The 16,118-nt window shown below is 39.9% G+C and overlaps 1 protein-coding gene across 2 annotated transcripts; it reads left to right on the top strand.

Moving 5' to 3' along the window:
* The first annotated feature begins 34 nt into the window (after nt 1–34).
* On the top strand, nt 35–15,195 carry si:ch211-140m22.7 (uncharacterized protein LOC570370 homolog). 2 transcript variants are annotated; one of them, XM_042494417.1, is made up of 7 exons: nt 35–148; nt 377–438; nt 3,458–3,563; nt 6,355–7,446; nt 8,801–8,864; nt 12,048–12,172; nt 14,889–15,195. In XM_042494417.1, the coding sequence occupies exons 2-7, from the start codon at nt 394–396 to the stop codon at nt 14,918–14,920; spliced, it is 1,464 nt and encodes a 487-aa protein (XP_042350351.1). In that variant the 5' UTR covers nt 35–148; nt 377–393; the 3' UTR covers nt 14,921–15,195. The 2 variants fall into 2 exon arrangements, with proteins under 2 accessions (XP_042350351.1, XP_042350350.1); XM_042494416.1 differs by having other exon boundaries at nt 37–148; nt 372–438.
* The last annotated feature ends 923 nt before the right edge of the window (nt 15,196–16,118 follow it).

The raw sequence follows: 16,118 nt of genomic DNA, 5'->3' as shown, positions 1-16,118 counted from the left end.
CTTTTGTCAGGAAGGGGGCGTTCACTGTCACGTCCATGCCTTACATAAAAGGTGATAGAGAACTGCATGTCCACGCTGCTGTGAGCTGCTGCAGGAGCTCTGACCGCCACACGAGAATCTCATAACCTACACTACCAGTTATCAAAAGGTAACAGCCAACACCAACCTTTGCTCAATGACAGTTACGTTTACTACATGCTGCTTTTTGTTTCGTTTAGACAAAATTGAGAAGTTTGTTATAGCTTTGCTGTTGTTTTAATAGCAGTTGTGTTTGCTTGCACGACGCTAATGCAGTGTAATTAACTTCATGTTGCAGATATTTTGATGTCGTTCTTATTGTCTTGATGTTTGGTTGTGATGTTTTTCGTTAGCACAGGCAGGCTGTACGGAAAGATGGCGGCTTCCTTGCTGAGGATAGGACGACTGGGCTGTCTCAAGGTAATACATGTTTAGCGTTAATAGCATCAATGTATGGCCTATTTTTGTGTTACTATTGAAATAAGTCGGTCAGTAAATTATTAATTTTGGACTGAGTTTCTTATTAGTTTGTCTGTGTCGTCTTCGTGGTTACATTAAGCTTAGCCAGAGCGACAATTCCCAAAGATAACCTGTACACCGCTACATGCCTAAGGGCTTTAAACTCGTGTTCCTGCAGTATGAAAACACTAACTAATGAACTTGTGAATTCTAAAACTTGAAGCACAAACTGGAGGCAGTTGTATCTGACTGTCGGTTAGCTCAAAATACGGCTCGGTGCCGCAGGCAGACACACGGTCAGGCCTGGTAGCAGCTGAACATCCTCGCTCAGGAATTTGACTTTTTGCGAGCAATGAGAGTTGACATGTGAAACTGGGCAGGACAAGGTTAGAGAGCACTCACCAGTATACCATTCACTGAAAACTGTCCTTGCATTTAAACCGTATTGGCAGTGGTGGAATGTAACTAAGTACATTTACTCAATTATTGTACATAAGTACAGTTTTTGTACTTTTTTGTACTTTACAGTTTTTGTATAGGTATTTGTACTTTACACTGTAAACATGTAAAAAATAAAAAATAAAAAATCTTGTAAACTGATTGCCTTGAAAAATGTAAGTAAACACAACTATTACACTGAATGTTTTGTTTGTTATATCTAATTAAGTTTACTCAAATGTAGTTATATGTACTTACGTTTGTGAAGTTGTGATTAAAAAATGACAAGTTTAATTAAATCTGTTTCTAAGTTTTAGCAACTTCAGTTTACCAAGTACACTGTGCTTTATATTTGTATTTTGCAAACTAGTCAGTTTTGTTTGTATTTTTATTAAAAACATTAATAAAACAAAAGTGGCAGATTTGCTAACTTCATCATTGGCAAAATCATTGTTGTCATGATTAAGTGAAGTCAGATTAATTTGATTTACTGAAGTTGCTAACACTCAAAAGAGAATAAGCTCACTCCACTTGTCATTTATAAGTTGCAACAACTTCACAAAATAAGTAAATACAGCTAAATATCAAGTAAACTTAATACTTATGAATGAAAATGTATTTATGACATGTGAAAACAAAATAAACATTAAAAAGTTAAGTCAGTGCCAACAGATAGGCAGAATAAAGTGGAAAAAAACATATTCCATAAAGTCCATTTACAAGCACTGACATGCCCGAAAAGGAGTAGGAAGAAGTTTACACTTACTGCTCAGAAATAGTAAACATTAATTGAGACTTATAGTAATATTTGCTTTACTTTTTCAAGGCAATTGTTTTCCAAAATCATTTAAAGTAAGATCAGTTTGTTAGATTTTGGTCATTGATCATTTGTTTTTGATTATTTCTATGTTATTCTACATTATACTTCTACTCCACTCCATTGTGGAGGCAAATAGTGTACTTTCACTCCACTACATTTATTTGATAGCTTAGTTACTTCATAGATTGGGATTATTAATTCAAAATAAAATGAATCAACTCATAAATGATGGTGTATTGATACAAATGAAGCCACTCAGCAGTGGTGGAAGTACAGATATGTTACCAGAAGAATTACTGAGTGAAAGTCTTAAAAGAATGTACTGTACTGTACTTATAGCAAAAATAATAGTATTATAATATGTTACTAAGTCTTGAAAGTAAAAGTACAAGTAAATACTCGGAATAAAAAAGCAAGCAGTCAAAATTTTGAGAGTTGCGAAGTTTATTTCTTCATAACTTTCACCATCTTAAAAGTGGAGCATACATTGCACAAAAAGCGTTTTTTTCCCCAACTCAAAGGATTTAAAGAAGAAAATCCAGTTTTTCCTTCCCTCCCATTCCTTTATTTCTCGCTATTCTTTCCTCCCTTCTTTCTTCCTCCCTTCCTTTCCTATTTTGTAGTGTTGTAACTAAGATGCTAAGGGGAAATGTTTTGGAGTAAAAGTATACATTTTACTTAGGAAATGTAATGGAGGAAAAATGAAAGTTGACAGAAATATAAAGACTCAAGAGAAGTACAGTTAGTCCTACAAAATACTTGAGCACTGTAATAAATCACTTTCACTGTAATGATCTTTATTTTGTTACATTACACCACTGCCACCCAGCAATCAAACTGTCTCCACCTTCACCAGCTGCAACATTTGTGATGAACACATTAATGCATAAATAAATATAATCCAATTATATTTTAATTATTATTTTTAAAACTGACCAATCCTGCATGAGAAGCACTGTGACACTTTAAGTATATTTTGGTGTTTACTTAACTTCAAGTACAAAAGATAAAAATTTGAATTCAGGACTCTTACTTTTATCAGAGTATTTCTATACTGTGGTATTGCTATTTTTACCTTTAGTAAAAGATCTCAGTACTTTTCCCCCCACTGGGTATAGGATATGTTACTTGAAAGAGTTTCTTTTGTGTTAAGACTGGATTTAAGGCTTTTTTTAACCTCCTAAACCCCTCTGATACCAGTGGGGCAGTCAAAACAAACTCATGCTGTGCAGTCAGACACTGTTCAAAGCCTGAGAACTTGTTTTTAAATTCTACTGGAGGCTCCAAATGTTTAAAAAAATCACCTGTGTGAGAGGACTTTATAAGGTAAATTTAGCATTCAGCTGGTTTAGCATCTTTGTAGCTGAAAATTAGCTTGTTTTGAAACAGGAATTGAGTTTGACTTATTACACAGTTGCATTTCGACGTCCGGTGCAGCTTTGCTTAAATAGTTGTTTGCTCTGTAAGACAGCAACAGTCCCCTGGTGTATTTGATGTATATTGTGATATATATCGACTGATATAAAAAACATTATCGTGATAAGACTTTTTTCCATATCACCAAGCCCTAGCTCCTGTGAATATTTAATACAATTACCACCAAATAAACTGTAACTGTATCAGTCTTTAGACTTGTGTATTTTTTTCAAAGCTCAGTTGCTGCTCCCTTTTAAGGTAAGTAAATGGCTTAATGTAATGTTTTGTGTGTGCATGTGTTGTCAGTGTTTTCAGGCTGAGAGCTGGAGTACTCTGAGTAGAGCACCTGCAGCTGTGGCCCTTAGCACAAAATCCGGGGGTTCTAAGAAGTCGTCGAAAAAGAATAACTCAGGTAGGTTTCAGAGAGTCCCAGTGACTGTCAAAACATGTGGCTGAGCATTTATCAGCTCTTGAATATAATCGATCTCATCAAGGAAGACAGGCTTCAGTGTAGGTGAAACCTGTAGTTAAGTGAGTTATTTACCATAACAGAACTCTTCCAAACCCTTACAGACTTGGAATATCTGCATTTCTGCAAATTTCCCCTCTTTGGGACTAATAAAGGATTATCAAATCTTACTGTTAATTAGTACTGTAGCACAAAAATACAGTGATTTTGGATGGATGCAATATTCATTCATTGTGCAAAATAAGAAAAATATTTCCGTCTAGGGTTGATGTTCTGAACAAGTTCTCATTGTCAAAAATAAAAAAATCAGTTTGAGATGTTAGCAGAAATCAGCATGTTGAATGATTCCAATATTTCATTTTAAAGCCAACAATCGCACACACCGATATTATCGTGCATCCCCAAAACTGTGTACAGTATGTATAAGCCAAAGACAAAAAGATGTATAAAGAAAAATTGTTGATGGTACCTTTAGTACCTTTTTGGAACTGTTCCCATTTTGATCACCCCATTCCCTGGGGTACCTAGCACATATATGTGGCACTAAAAGGTGGAGCTAGAAACGCTGCAGTCTGTTGATTGGTCAGTAGAGAATCACCGCTCTGTGCTCAGGGCTGAGCTTTAACCACTGTTTATACTGTCACAAGTTTTTCATTCATTAGTAACTATAAAATGAAATGCTGTTTGCAGCCTCTTGCAGCAGCTGTAGACTGAGAAAATGTTCCTGTGTTCACTAAATCCCTTCTTTTGCCTGTCAGGGAGTCAATGCACAAATCCACTATTTATAAATATCCAATAGATAAGACTGCAACTGCAGCCTGCTCTTTTTTGTTCTGAAGATGTCAGCGTGCAGCCCCGTTTCTTTGGACAATAAATGAGGTGCAGACTTCACTCTGTATCACCGGTAAACAAGGAATACAGCAAGGGACAAAACTCCAGCTTCATATCAGAGTACTGCCTGCAGTGGGAAGGCTCCACAGATCTAGGGTCTAGATACATGTTTATAGGTGGCACTTTTAGTTTTAAATGTGCTATACTGAAAGCCTTTGATTGGAAACACAGCTATACAGACATAAAGCAGGCTTACATCCTACCTGGTCTACATTTGTTGCTGTTGTTTTCATTTCACTTTAGGTCTGATGTATCTTTCTACCTGCCTGATATCACTCAATCTAATACTTTCTTAAACTCGGCTTAAGCTTCTGAAGCTGATTGACTCTGTTTGCATCAGAACTTGCAGCTTTCTTCTCAGAGTCATAACTCAGTCCAGTCTGAACACACAGATGTACTACACATATTGCTGAGTGTGTGATGTTTGGAATTAAGTTAAAATATACTGACCGTCAAAGCTATGTAATGTTAAATTTGATTTGATTTAATCTCTACAGTTTTACAGTCTATGCAGTGCAGAAAGGTAGGGTACTTTACCTGCATTTTCACCCGGGCTTTACTTCTGACCCCATACTAGCGTTAGGTATTCAAGTACTTGATGATAATAATATAATGCAGGTACTGACATATGGAAATAACTGGAAATACCTATCACTTTTGTGACCTAAGAAATCCAACACTTGAAATCAGTGATGTGTTCTTCCTCTCCTGTCATCTGACTGTATGGCTGCATTTCACAACAGTTTTCAAGGTCAGACCCAGATAAAGTTTACTTCACAAAGCGGCACCTGTTGCCAAACAAGTGGTAGTTGCTTATATTATTCAGAAAACCATGGAACAGAAATCAACATTTTCCAGTGTAAATTTGGGTTTTAGTTTTTGTGTTTGTTGTTATATTGTTTGGTGCACTGCTGGAGAGAATGTTACAGGAAAGGTCAGGGGTCAGATTCCAACCCTCATGACTTATGTCATGGTAAAAACACATAACATGCAGCAGCTGCTTGATCATGGCTGCAAGGTCAAAGAACAGTTGTGTCAAAGCCTATTTAACCTGTTGCTGCTAGAACCAGCAGCTTTTGCCAGGATTTGGCCTGTGTGGCAGATTTGTGTCTGTGGTTTTGCTTGCCTTGTAGTATGAGATGGAGAAAATTGCTGTTGGATTACTAATGAACAAAATCGTTCTTTCAGGTCAATCTCTATTTTAAATAATTAAATAAACACATTATATACTTTCTCAGTTGTCTAAAAGATTATATTTCATTGGTACTGGTGTAAGGGAGCAAATAATACACATGCAAAATACAGTATACTGTGGAATTGACCAACAGTCCTTTTAACAGTGTAGTTACTACAAGATCACTTCGCTTTTCTTGCTATCTAACCTAAACTATAGAATCCAGTCTCTGTCATATCTTAAGAAACTGAGATGCACCAAGGTCTCACCATTTGCACTGCTGGCTCTCCTTCCACAGGTTTTGAAAATTGCTTCATTTACTAACTGTCCCATCAGCTGACCAATGTAAATACATGTAGGTCCTTTTGATTATAGTATACAACATTCATCTCTGAAGCTGTTATGGTCCAGACCACAGTTGTCACCCTGCTCTGTTGAGTGGTCTTGAAGCTTTTCTATAATACATTTGCTGTATCCCTTGAGCTAACCCACAGGCTTGTGAAAACTTTCTTTTTACATTTCTTTATTTTCCTGTACAAAAAAACCCAATCTTCCAGTATAAGTTTGGATTTTCTGTGTAAAATGTGGGTTTACAGTGGACATTCAATCATACATAATATGTTAAAGAAATAATGCATCTTGTCTGCTTGCCCTCCTCCTTTGTCCTAGACAAAGACCAGGCTAAAACATACTTCGATATAGAAAAACTTGTCCAGCACAAGACATATGAGTTCCCCAAGAAAGGAGTTTCTACAGCAGCAGCCTCTGCAGCAGCAGAAGCTGCAGCCAAATCAGCTGCAGAGACCACACCCACTGCTGCTGCACCAGAGGCTGTGGCAGCCACCCCTGTGGTAGAAGCTGCCGCCCCAGCGGTTGAAGCACCTCCAGCTGTTGAAGCAGTCACGGAACCTACCCCGACAATTGAAGCCACACCTGTGGTTGAAGATGTTGCAGATGCTGCACCTGTTGTTGAGGCCGCTGCTGAAGCCGTCGTAGAAGCTGCACCTGTTGTTGAGGCTGTTGCAGAATCTGTCGTTGAGGCTGTTGCTGAAGTAGTTGCTGACGCTGCACCGGTGGTTGAAGCTGTGGCTGAAGTAGTTGCTGACGCTGCACCAGTGGTTGAAGCTGTGGCTGAAGTGGTTGCCGAAGCTGTACCAGTAGCTGAAGTTGTTGTTGAAGCTGCAGCTTCTATAGCTGAAGCTACTGCTTCGGCAGCTGAAGCTCCTGTTGAAACTGCTGCAGCACCAGAGGCTGCAGCTGAAGCCCCTGCTATTGAAGTGGTACCAGCCACTGAAGCTGCTCCAGCAGAACCCCTTGCCGAAGCAGCCCCTGAAGCCCCTGCTGCTGAAGTTCCCATGGAGGCAGCCCCTGATGCCCCTGCTCCTGAAGTTCCTGTGGAAGCAGCCCCTGCTGCAGAAGCTGCACCAGCTGTGGAAGCTGCCCCTGAAGTCACTCCTGCTGAAGCCCCTGTAGAAGTTGCTGCAGAGCCCTTGGCTGAAGCTGCTCCAGAGCCTGCAGCTGCGGAAGCTGCCCCTGTAGAAGCTGCTGCAGAGCCCTTGGTTGAGGATGCCCCAGAGCCTGCAGCTGCTGAAGCTGCCCCTGTCGAAGCTGCTGAAGCTGCCCCTGCTGAAGCAGCAGCTGAAGTTTCTGCCCCTATAGAGAGTACCGAGGAGCTGGTGGACCCTGCTCCAGTCGTAGCTGAAGCTGCAGGAGAGGTGCTGCAGGCGGACGCCCCAGCTGAGCCAGTTGAACCTTATGAGGGTACACACTACAACCTCCCCCTCCCCCACAATCCTTCTCTTTTCCTCTGTGGACCCTGCAGTCTACCAGCAGTCATTTTTATCACTATTTATGAATATACAGTATTCGTTTGTGATAAGTGTAAGGATAAACTGTAAAGATACCTGACATCACAAACACACTTTTTTGTTACACATTTGCACAGGTTGTTCCTAATAGTCAGTTATGTTACTTGACTGATTTTAGCCCCTCAAACAATACCTTCCCTTCTTCATGACACATCCACCAAGCCATGTTACAGCCCTGCCCCTGCTGGGTCATTGTCTTTCATGTAGCTCTAGTTCAACTCATTGTCTAATGTGTGTATGCTGCTCCAGCCATCTTGCATATGATGCACGTCTTAACTGCACAGCATTTGTTTTGGCATGGTTGATTTCTGAACACCTTTTTTTATTAATTTATTTCCCCCAAAGTTGTTGTTTTCCACGTACTAAAGGCTGTCTTGTTTAGTGCACTCATTTCTTTTTTTAGATTTTTTCCACCTTCCTGCATTAGTCATTGTTCTGTTCTTCCCACCTTTTTATTCACTGCTTTTTTTCTAATCAAAATAACATTTTTTTCTTTGCTTTAAGAGCCTTGGTTTTTCCCCAGTTTTCTTTCCTAAGATGTCCCAACATGGTAGAAATATAACTCTCAGCACTTATCATCTCCCAGTTTTGTGTTGTGGTTTTATAGAGCTGTTCAAAGATAATGTTAAAGGTACTGTTTCCACTGGTGAAGGAGTAGGTTGCAGCTGTCACCTTTTTTTTCCTTATGCCAAACCTCTTTTTTCCTCCTCCGTCCCTTACACTTCTCACACTTATTAGTGGTTCATATGGCAAAAGTAATATGTAATCAGTCCCTACATGTGTGGTCCTGTTTTGTTAATGGATAATGTGTAAATGGAAACTTTCTGTCATGGTAAAAGCACTTGGTGAGATTGCACCCTGGTTGCTGTGTGTGGAGTCAGAGTTAAAAATTTTCAATTGGTTCTTTGGACACTGTTAAATGTATGTTTGAATAGACTGTCGGCAACCTATACTTTGCAGCAGGTCTATTTATCGCCTAGCATGACCTATCACAGCAACCTTTTAACCTGTCTACTGAGCTGACCTTTCACACATTCTTTCCTATCTGACCTCTGTAGATGGCTACTCTGTCCACTACTCCCAGGTGGTGTTATGTGCATGAGGGTTATGGTTAAAACTGGATTGGTTGTTTTTTATTTGTTTAAGCCAAGCCAAATGGACAGATGATATCCCAAAGCATGATCCTGGTTTATGAATACTTTTCTGAGGAGAAATTCATTCAATTTTTTTCTCCCTGTGACTCTCAGCTCAAATGGACCCAATTCAGAAGCTCTTCTTGGACTCCATACGCGAGTACTCCACAAAAAGCAAGTAAGTCTCACCACCCCAAAAAAACAGGTTTCAGCTTCTCAGGGCTCTGACTCTGCCATTGGCTTAACTGGGTTTAAAACAGGTTCAGTTCAGGTTTAGGACAAGCAGGGGTTCCGCTAGACAGCAACTAAATGGTTTCTAAAATGTGCAATTGAAGTTCAGTTAATGTTTGTCCCACACAGGTGATTCAGACGAAAGTTGTTAATCTTGTATGTTCTGTATTTGAACTGATTAAAGGAATGGGTTACAACTGTCAGATTTTCGGTTCAACTAATTGTATCAAACCAGTGGAAACTGCTGAGATATACTACATACTACAGAAATTTGTAACATGCATCATCTTTTGATGCACCTAGGTGCATGATCAGTGTTTGTAATCTGGGGTCATTGGGTGTTTTTGGGTCTCAATGATCACACACCCTTGCCAAGGTCACTCACCCACTGTTGATCAAGCCCCAACTTGTGTCCAGGTAGCCCCATCCCACCAATGCTCTCCTATCCTGAGCCAGTCACCATAAAGCAGCTTCTTCTGCCTCTGTGGTCAACTTGATGACCTTTCAGATACTGGCCCTTGTGATGCCCAGTATGTTGTCGGCCCTGCAGAGGGACTGACCTGCGAACCCTTTGCATCCCACTTCAATGACCTCACACATTGCTTGCCAACTGTTGCTTTGGCAATCTTCAACCAGCTGAGCATACTTTTCCCTCTTTCTCTTGTTTGCCTCAGTAATGCGGTCCTCCCAGGGAATGATGAGTTCCAAGAGTGTGACTTACTTGGAGGCTTCTGAAAACAGAATCATGCCTGGCCTTAGGGGTGTTGTGGCAACAGTTTTTGGGAACTTCAGTTGCTTCCCCAAGTCAACTTTCAGCTCTCAGTCTTGTGCTGTTGCTAGCCAGCCAGTGTAGGGATTTTTGCTTTAACACGGGGCAACCCTTGTGGTTAGGTCTCACGTAAGGGTCACCAATTGTTAAAGTAATGCTATCAGAAATAATTAATGATTATTAAAAATAATTAGCACTGGTGCCTCACAGCAACGGGGTCCCTGGTTCAATACCGGGTTGGAACGGGGTTCGTTCCATGGGCGGGGACCCTTCTGTGTGGAGTTTGCATGTTCTCCCTGTGCCTGCGTGGGTTCTTTCTGGGGTCTCTGGCTTCCTCCCACATTCCAAGACATGCAGGTCAGGTTGATTGGTGACTCTAAATAGCCCTTAGGTCTGACTGTGTGGCTGAAAATAAAGAAAATATCTTTATTTTCAGCTGACCTTGCTGTCAGACAGCCTGGTAGCTGCATCTACATGTGGAAACATAGTGCCCACTGCCCACCCTACAGTGTCCACTGTTAAGCTAAGGTTAGCCTTGTCTGCTCGTCACTGTGCACCAGTCCTGTTGGAAGGGAGCTAAATTAGCTAGCTGTGCTGCTCATTCATGATGACCACTGGTGTAATGCCTTCCTGGTGGCAGGATGACGTTGCAGTGGAAACATGGTGGCCACACCCTGGTCTCTTCCCAGGTTACCCTTGTGAGAAAGCAGTTTTGTTTTGAGCTGCAGAACTCCTTTGCTATAGAGTAGTGAAGTTACAGGCTAAAGATATTTAAACATTGCTTTCTGCAACAGTCCGCTTAAATCGGATTTTTGAACTTTTTGAGGTTTTACTCGTCTTAAAAAAGGCAGTTGCTAACAAGCGACTAAATGGGACTACAGTGTTTGTCGGGGACATTAAACGTCATCACACCGGACATAGAAACTCAGTAAACCCACTTGTCTGCCTTTACAGCTTTACACAGTTGCACTCAAACTTGTAGATTTATCTGTGATATTTTTTGATTGTGTTTTTTACAGTGTTTGTAGTAGTGATGTTTAAGTGGCGCGAACACGTTGTAGTTGGTGTATAGCCTAACAATAGCTTTTTGCTTCTGGCGTGTCATTTACGCTTCAAACCACACAAGTGGTGTTCATCTGTGAAGATTATCATGCTTAACAAAATGTGCAAGTCTCATAAACTCGTTTGTCAGAGAGCTTATTTTTGGTGATAACCGAAAATCCCATTTTAAAAATCCCATAAGGTTTTTGAGGGAACACGTGCGATGCTTACTTCCTTGGCCTACAAAAATACATCATCCCTTCACCACTCTATTGTTAGCTATGCTAGCACCAGTAGTCATGCTAACAGAGCCAACAGTATAGTGAGTAGAGTGTTTCCACACCAGTGCTGCTGCGTTAAGATGGCTGTTATTAGTGGTAATTGCTGATAAGCAGCACTGCTAGCTAGCTTCAACACAACCCAGCTTGTGCTCAGTGTCAAGCGACCAAGGCTAGGTAACCAGTGGAGATTTGAAGGTAAGCAGTGGGCAATATGTCTTGTGCAGTAAAACGAGGAGTAGCAGAATTAACCTTTTACACCAACATACACACGTGGACAAAATTGTTAGTACCCTTCGGTTAATGAAAGAAAAACTCACAATGGTCACAGAAATATATTGAATCTGGCAAAAGTAATAATAAATAAAATGAAATTTGACCAATGAATGTCAGACATTGCTTTTCAACCATGCTTCAACAGAATTATTTAAAAAAATAAACTCATGAAACAGGCCTGGACAAAAATGATGGTACCCCTAGAAAAGACTGAAAATAATGTGACCAAAGGGACACGTTAATCCAAGGTGTGTCCACTAATTAGCATCACACGTGTCCACAATCTTGTAATCAGTCAGTGGGCCTATATATAGGGCTACAGGTAGTCACTGTGCTGTTTGGTTACATGGTGTGTACCACACTCAACATGGACCAGAGGAAGCAAAGGAAAGAGTTGTCTCAGGAGATTAGAAAGAAAATTATAGACAAACATGTTAAAGGTAAAGGCTATAAGACCATCTCCAAGCAGCATGGTTGAAAAGGAATGTCTGACATTCATTGGTTAAATTTCATAGAATTTTTATTTATTATTACTTTTGCCAGATTCAAGTTATTTCTGTGACCGTTGTGAATTTTTCTTTCATTAACCGAAGGGTACCAACAATTTTGTCCACATGTGTATGTAACCGCGCAAAAATATTTTGTATCATCCCCAGTACTGATGATTCATCGGAAATTTTCATGCCCTTAAAATGCATTCCGTGTGGGAGAAAATGAAATGAGGCTTTGCTGATGCATGTCAATTATCTTTGTCTTCCACCTGCAGGGCCTCTGGGGGGCTAGTTGATGCAGGTTCAGAGTACGAAAAAGCTTTGGCCGAGGAGGTAGCAAAGCTTCAGAGACTCTATGGTGGTGGAGATCTCACATCTTTCCCAGAGTTCAAATTCACAGGTGAGTCAAGTTCATCGACAGTTGGCCAACTCTACCAACTTTTAGCTATGCTGTTAACAGCAGTACTCGGATTGTTGTGTGCAGTATAGGGCCGCACCTAACGATTATTTTTTTTATTGATTAATCTATCAATTTTTAAAAATTGATCTAACTTATTTTTTTATTGCTCGATAAATATAACAACAAATTTACCAAAAATAACATTGTAAAATGTTCAATATTTTATCATTTTTCTCAATCATGACAGAGTATATACTGCAGGGCATTATTCCCCAACAAAAAATAGCCAAGTCGTAACTGATAGTCTTTTTTACAGTCTGATATAAAGTCTCTCCAAAATAAAATTAATGCAAGAACTTGTTCTACTCAAGTAAAAGGAATGTAGTGCAATCTACATTTAGCAACCCAACAGCAATTCAAGTCACTTTTAGGTGGAGTAACAAAACAGTTACCCTTAGTTACAGTAACAAACCTCAAATCTAGCAGTCCAACAAAACATCTTACAGTAAAAGGCCCGTTTCACACAGCATGTGTGAGGAGACACGATGCGTCAGCCTCAGTGAACTGCTGCGTGTTTCATGCCTGTGGTGTTCACACATGCAACGTTGTTGAAACGTCGCTGCTATGTCACGGTCCGCAGATATTAGTACTGTATTTCCACATTTATAAGCACAAATTCCACTCATTTATGAAGTTATACAAGCTTCTGCATTGCCGACAACATGGTCCTGTGAATGTTTCAAAATAAAATGACTTGTATTAGCAACTGATAGGATTCTGTCCACAGAGACGCTGTCTGAGGGATTTTGTTTTTAAGGGAAGCAGGGAAGTTGGAGTAAAACAGCCGTCTTTGTATTTCCTCATCTCTGTGACAGAGAGAGACTTTTAAACTGCAGTAAAATATGGTATGGAGTCAATATAATCATCATAACACCGTATTCACGGCCTATTTCTGCTGACAGATGTGCATGTTGCGTTAAAAAAAAAGGCGGGCCACTGTTTCTCTAGATGTGCTGCAGCTGACACGCTTAATAACATGGGCTCTGAAACAAAAAACAACATGCTTGGCGCTGCCTTTTGCCATTTGTGAGCACTAGGGCCATGGTTTGTTAATTCTGTAGCTACATTGTGAAACATGAGAGTAACACAGATAGAAACCACATGCTGAGGATGTGCCTCTGTTCACACGTACTTTTTTCTATTCACATCATTGTGCTAGGATTCATCTCACATTTATCACACAATCCAACATACCACACAGTGTGACACAAATGACAACCGTCATTGAAATAGACTCATCTCACACATTAAAGGGATAATTCACTCAAAAATGAAAGTTCAGTCATTACCTACTCACCCTCATGCTGAATAAAGTTGGGTGAGGTTTTATAGTTTACAACACACTGCTGGAGTTTCACATGGGAAAAGGAGCTGCACTCATCTCCCAAACAATAGATGCAAATAGTGACCAGAATTCAAACGTTAAAAAAAATAATAATAAAACCACAAAATGTCTCCATACTGTTTGTCCAAAGTAATCCAAGTGTCCTGAGGCCCCGATGTGCCAAGTTGTTTTGAAAAACATAAACCTCAAGCAGTGTGTTGCAGACTATGAAACCTCACCCGTTTTTTGATCAGCATAATCAGCATCTCCTAAGTAATAAAGTCTCTCTCTGCTCCTAAGCTGCCTGAAACAGGCTGTTTAAGTTTCATGGTTTACTTCTGTAACTTAGTTATATCACAGTGTAACAAATGGAACAGAATGTGCATTGAGAGAGTCAGCTGACCAATCGGAGCAGACTGGGGTTCCGGGTGGCAGGACATGCTGAGACAGACGGTTTCAGATAGAGGTGCTGCAGCAGAGGGCAGAATGAGACACATGATGTGTGTTTTTTTTTTTTTTTTTTTTAACATTTAAGCATGTAAACCTATCCTAGTACACCCCCAAAATACAAATATGATCCCAAAGGTGAGCATAATAGGGCCTCTTTAATGTTTGGTTCCATTTACCCAGTCAGGCAAGTGAGTCAGAAATCTTTCTGTCCAAAGTCAAATTGTTGTAGCCTCCATACTGCTGTATGGGGGGGGTAGAACTTCTGTTATTTGATAATTGCAAATAAAGAAAACAAAGAATAAACTGCTTTTGTTACGGCACTCAAGCCAGTCGCAAGTTGCCTCTGGGGAACCAGAAATACTAGCCTGAGTTGGCAGGTTACTTGCCCTGTGCAAGTGGCGTCTAGCCATGCAGTATGACATGCAACAGCAGGACTGTTACTGTCTCACAGCCTGATGGCCAGCTTGGTCTATGTCTTTATTTGTCTGATAATTGTGTTTAGGATAGCTTATAGCTTCTGTCATTTATTGTGGATATAGAGATGGATTTGTTTTCAATGATGGCCTGAACTGTCTTGAAACGCCATCAGGCCAAAGTTCCCTCTGGTACACAAGAAATATTATCTAAACGGTAGACTGCCAGGACTTCATGCTCCCAAGGGGAAAACCCATTTTTTATTTTAATCTTCTGGTGGTGTTTTACTGTTAATCAACTGTGTGAGGTCTTACTATCTAGAAACTTTGATGAGATTCCAGAAAATGTTAAAGTGAAATATTGTGTGACATTAAGGTTAGCAGAAGTAGCATAAGATGCCTGAAAATGTATATGTCAGTGCATAATCAAATGTACAGTGAGATAATATCTCTGCTTTGTGTTTTTCAGAGCCCAAGTTTGATGAAGTTTCCCAGAAGTGAACATCAGCACTTTGTAATTGAACTTTTCTAACGTCGCCTTTTTCCTGTACATCTTTGTGTTGACAGTCTGCTTATTATGTCAAAAGTTACAAACCATTGCCTCTAGCTTTGTATGTGAGAATAAAGCTGTTTCAGTAGCTAGATATTTTCTGGGAGTGGATGCTAAAGCATTAGATTTACACTTTGGCAGACAGTGAACTTGGAGCTGTGAAATAAGCTTTTATGTAGGTTGATCCATGGCTGAGCTGAATGTGAATAAAAGATATTCCAGGTCATATTGTTGTCTGCATTCTGCCTTTCTTTTTTGTCATTATTGTAATTTAATTGTTATTTACGACATCTATTGCACGTCTGTCCGTTGTGAAAGAGGGATCCCTCCTCAGCTGCTCTTCTGAGGTTTCTTAGAGGGTTGTTTTGGGGGAGTTTGGGGTTTTGATTGTCGAATAAGGGAAAATATCAAGAAAATTATATTTATGTAAGTATTACAATTGTGTATTTAAAATAGGGTTACAGAAAAAAATCTTGTTAAGTAGCTCATTGCCCTCTTTCCACGTTTTTGAATGAAATCAAAGCATTTTACTCAGGTTTCAAAGGGTTAAATCACCGTTTCCCCTCTCTCTGGTGGCGGGTTTGAAATGAACTCGTCTTCACTATGTCCACATGCCTACATGATAAACTGTGATTAGCTGATTAGATAGCCTGAGCGATTTAGTTGCCACTGAAACTACTGAAGGTAAGACGGTGACTGTGGGTGGGGGGGGGTAGGATTTATTTAAAAAAAAAAAAAAAAAAATCAGATGAATTGTACCCACTGAGCTAAACCTCTGTCGTGGTACAATGAGACATAATGCTTTATAAACTGTAGCTCACAGAAGTGTTTGTGTGGGTTTATATATGTTAAAGTGTAAAAGTAACATATTGTTCTCTGTTAAAGGACGGATTGACTATTGTTTTGTAGTAAATGAATCTAAGTGTAGCTCTGAAGGCCTGTTTCTGCTTAGTTGGCCCGATTGGTAATTCACTAACGTTAAACTTTCCCTACAGTTAAATACTACTGTAATTTAAGTAGCTAATATCAATCCTGTTGTATTTTAATATTGCACTGTGTAGCCTCGAGTAAAGTAAACCCTTAACGTGGATCTCCTACAGATTTACATTTCTTGTGCTCATCGTCGGGAATTTAAGTGGATGAAGTTTG

The sequence above is a fragment of the Plectropomus leopardus genome, chromosome 10 (assembly GCF_008729295.1).
Source record: "Plectropomus leopardus isolate mb chromosome 10, YSFRI_Pleo_2.0, whole genome shotgun sequence".
In the NCBI taxonomy this organism is placed as follows: Eukaryota; Metazoa; Chordata; class Actinopteri; order Perciformes; family Serranidae; genus Plectropomus; species Plectropomus leopardus.
Note: the sequence above shows the minus strand (reverse complement) of the source record. Positions and strands in the feature narration are given on the sequence as shown.

Coding starts and splice junctions, on each gene's coding strand:
- si:ch211-140m22.7 (XM_042494417.1), top strand. CDS start 394: ATGGCGGCTTCCTTGCTGAGGATAGGACGACTGGGCTGTCTCAAG. Junction 439..3,457: donor GACGACTGGGCTGTCTCAAG/GTAATACATGTT, acceptor ATGTGTTGTCAG/TGTTTTCAGGCTGAGAGCTG. Junction 3,564..6,354: donor GTCGAAAAAGAATAACTCAG/GTAGGTTTCAGA, acceptor CCTTTGTCCTAG/ACAAAGACCAGGCTAAAACA.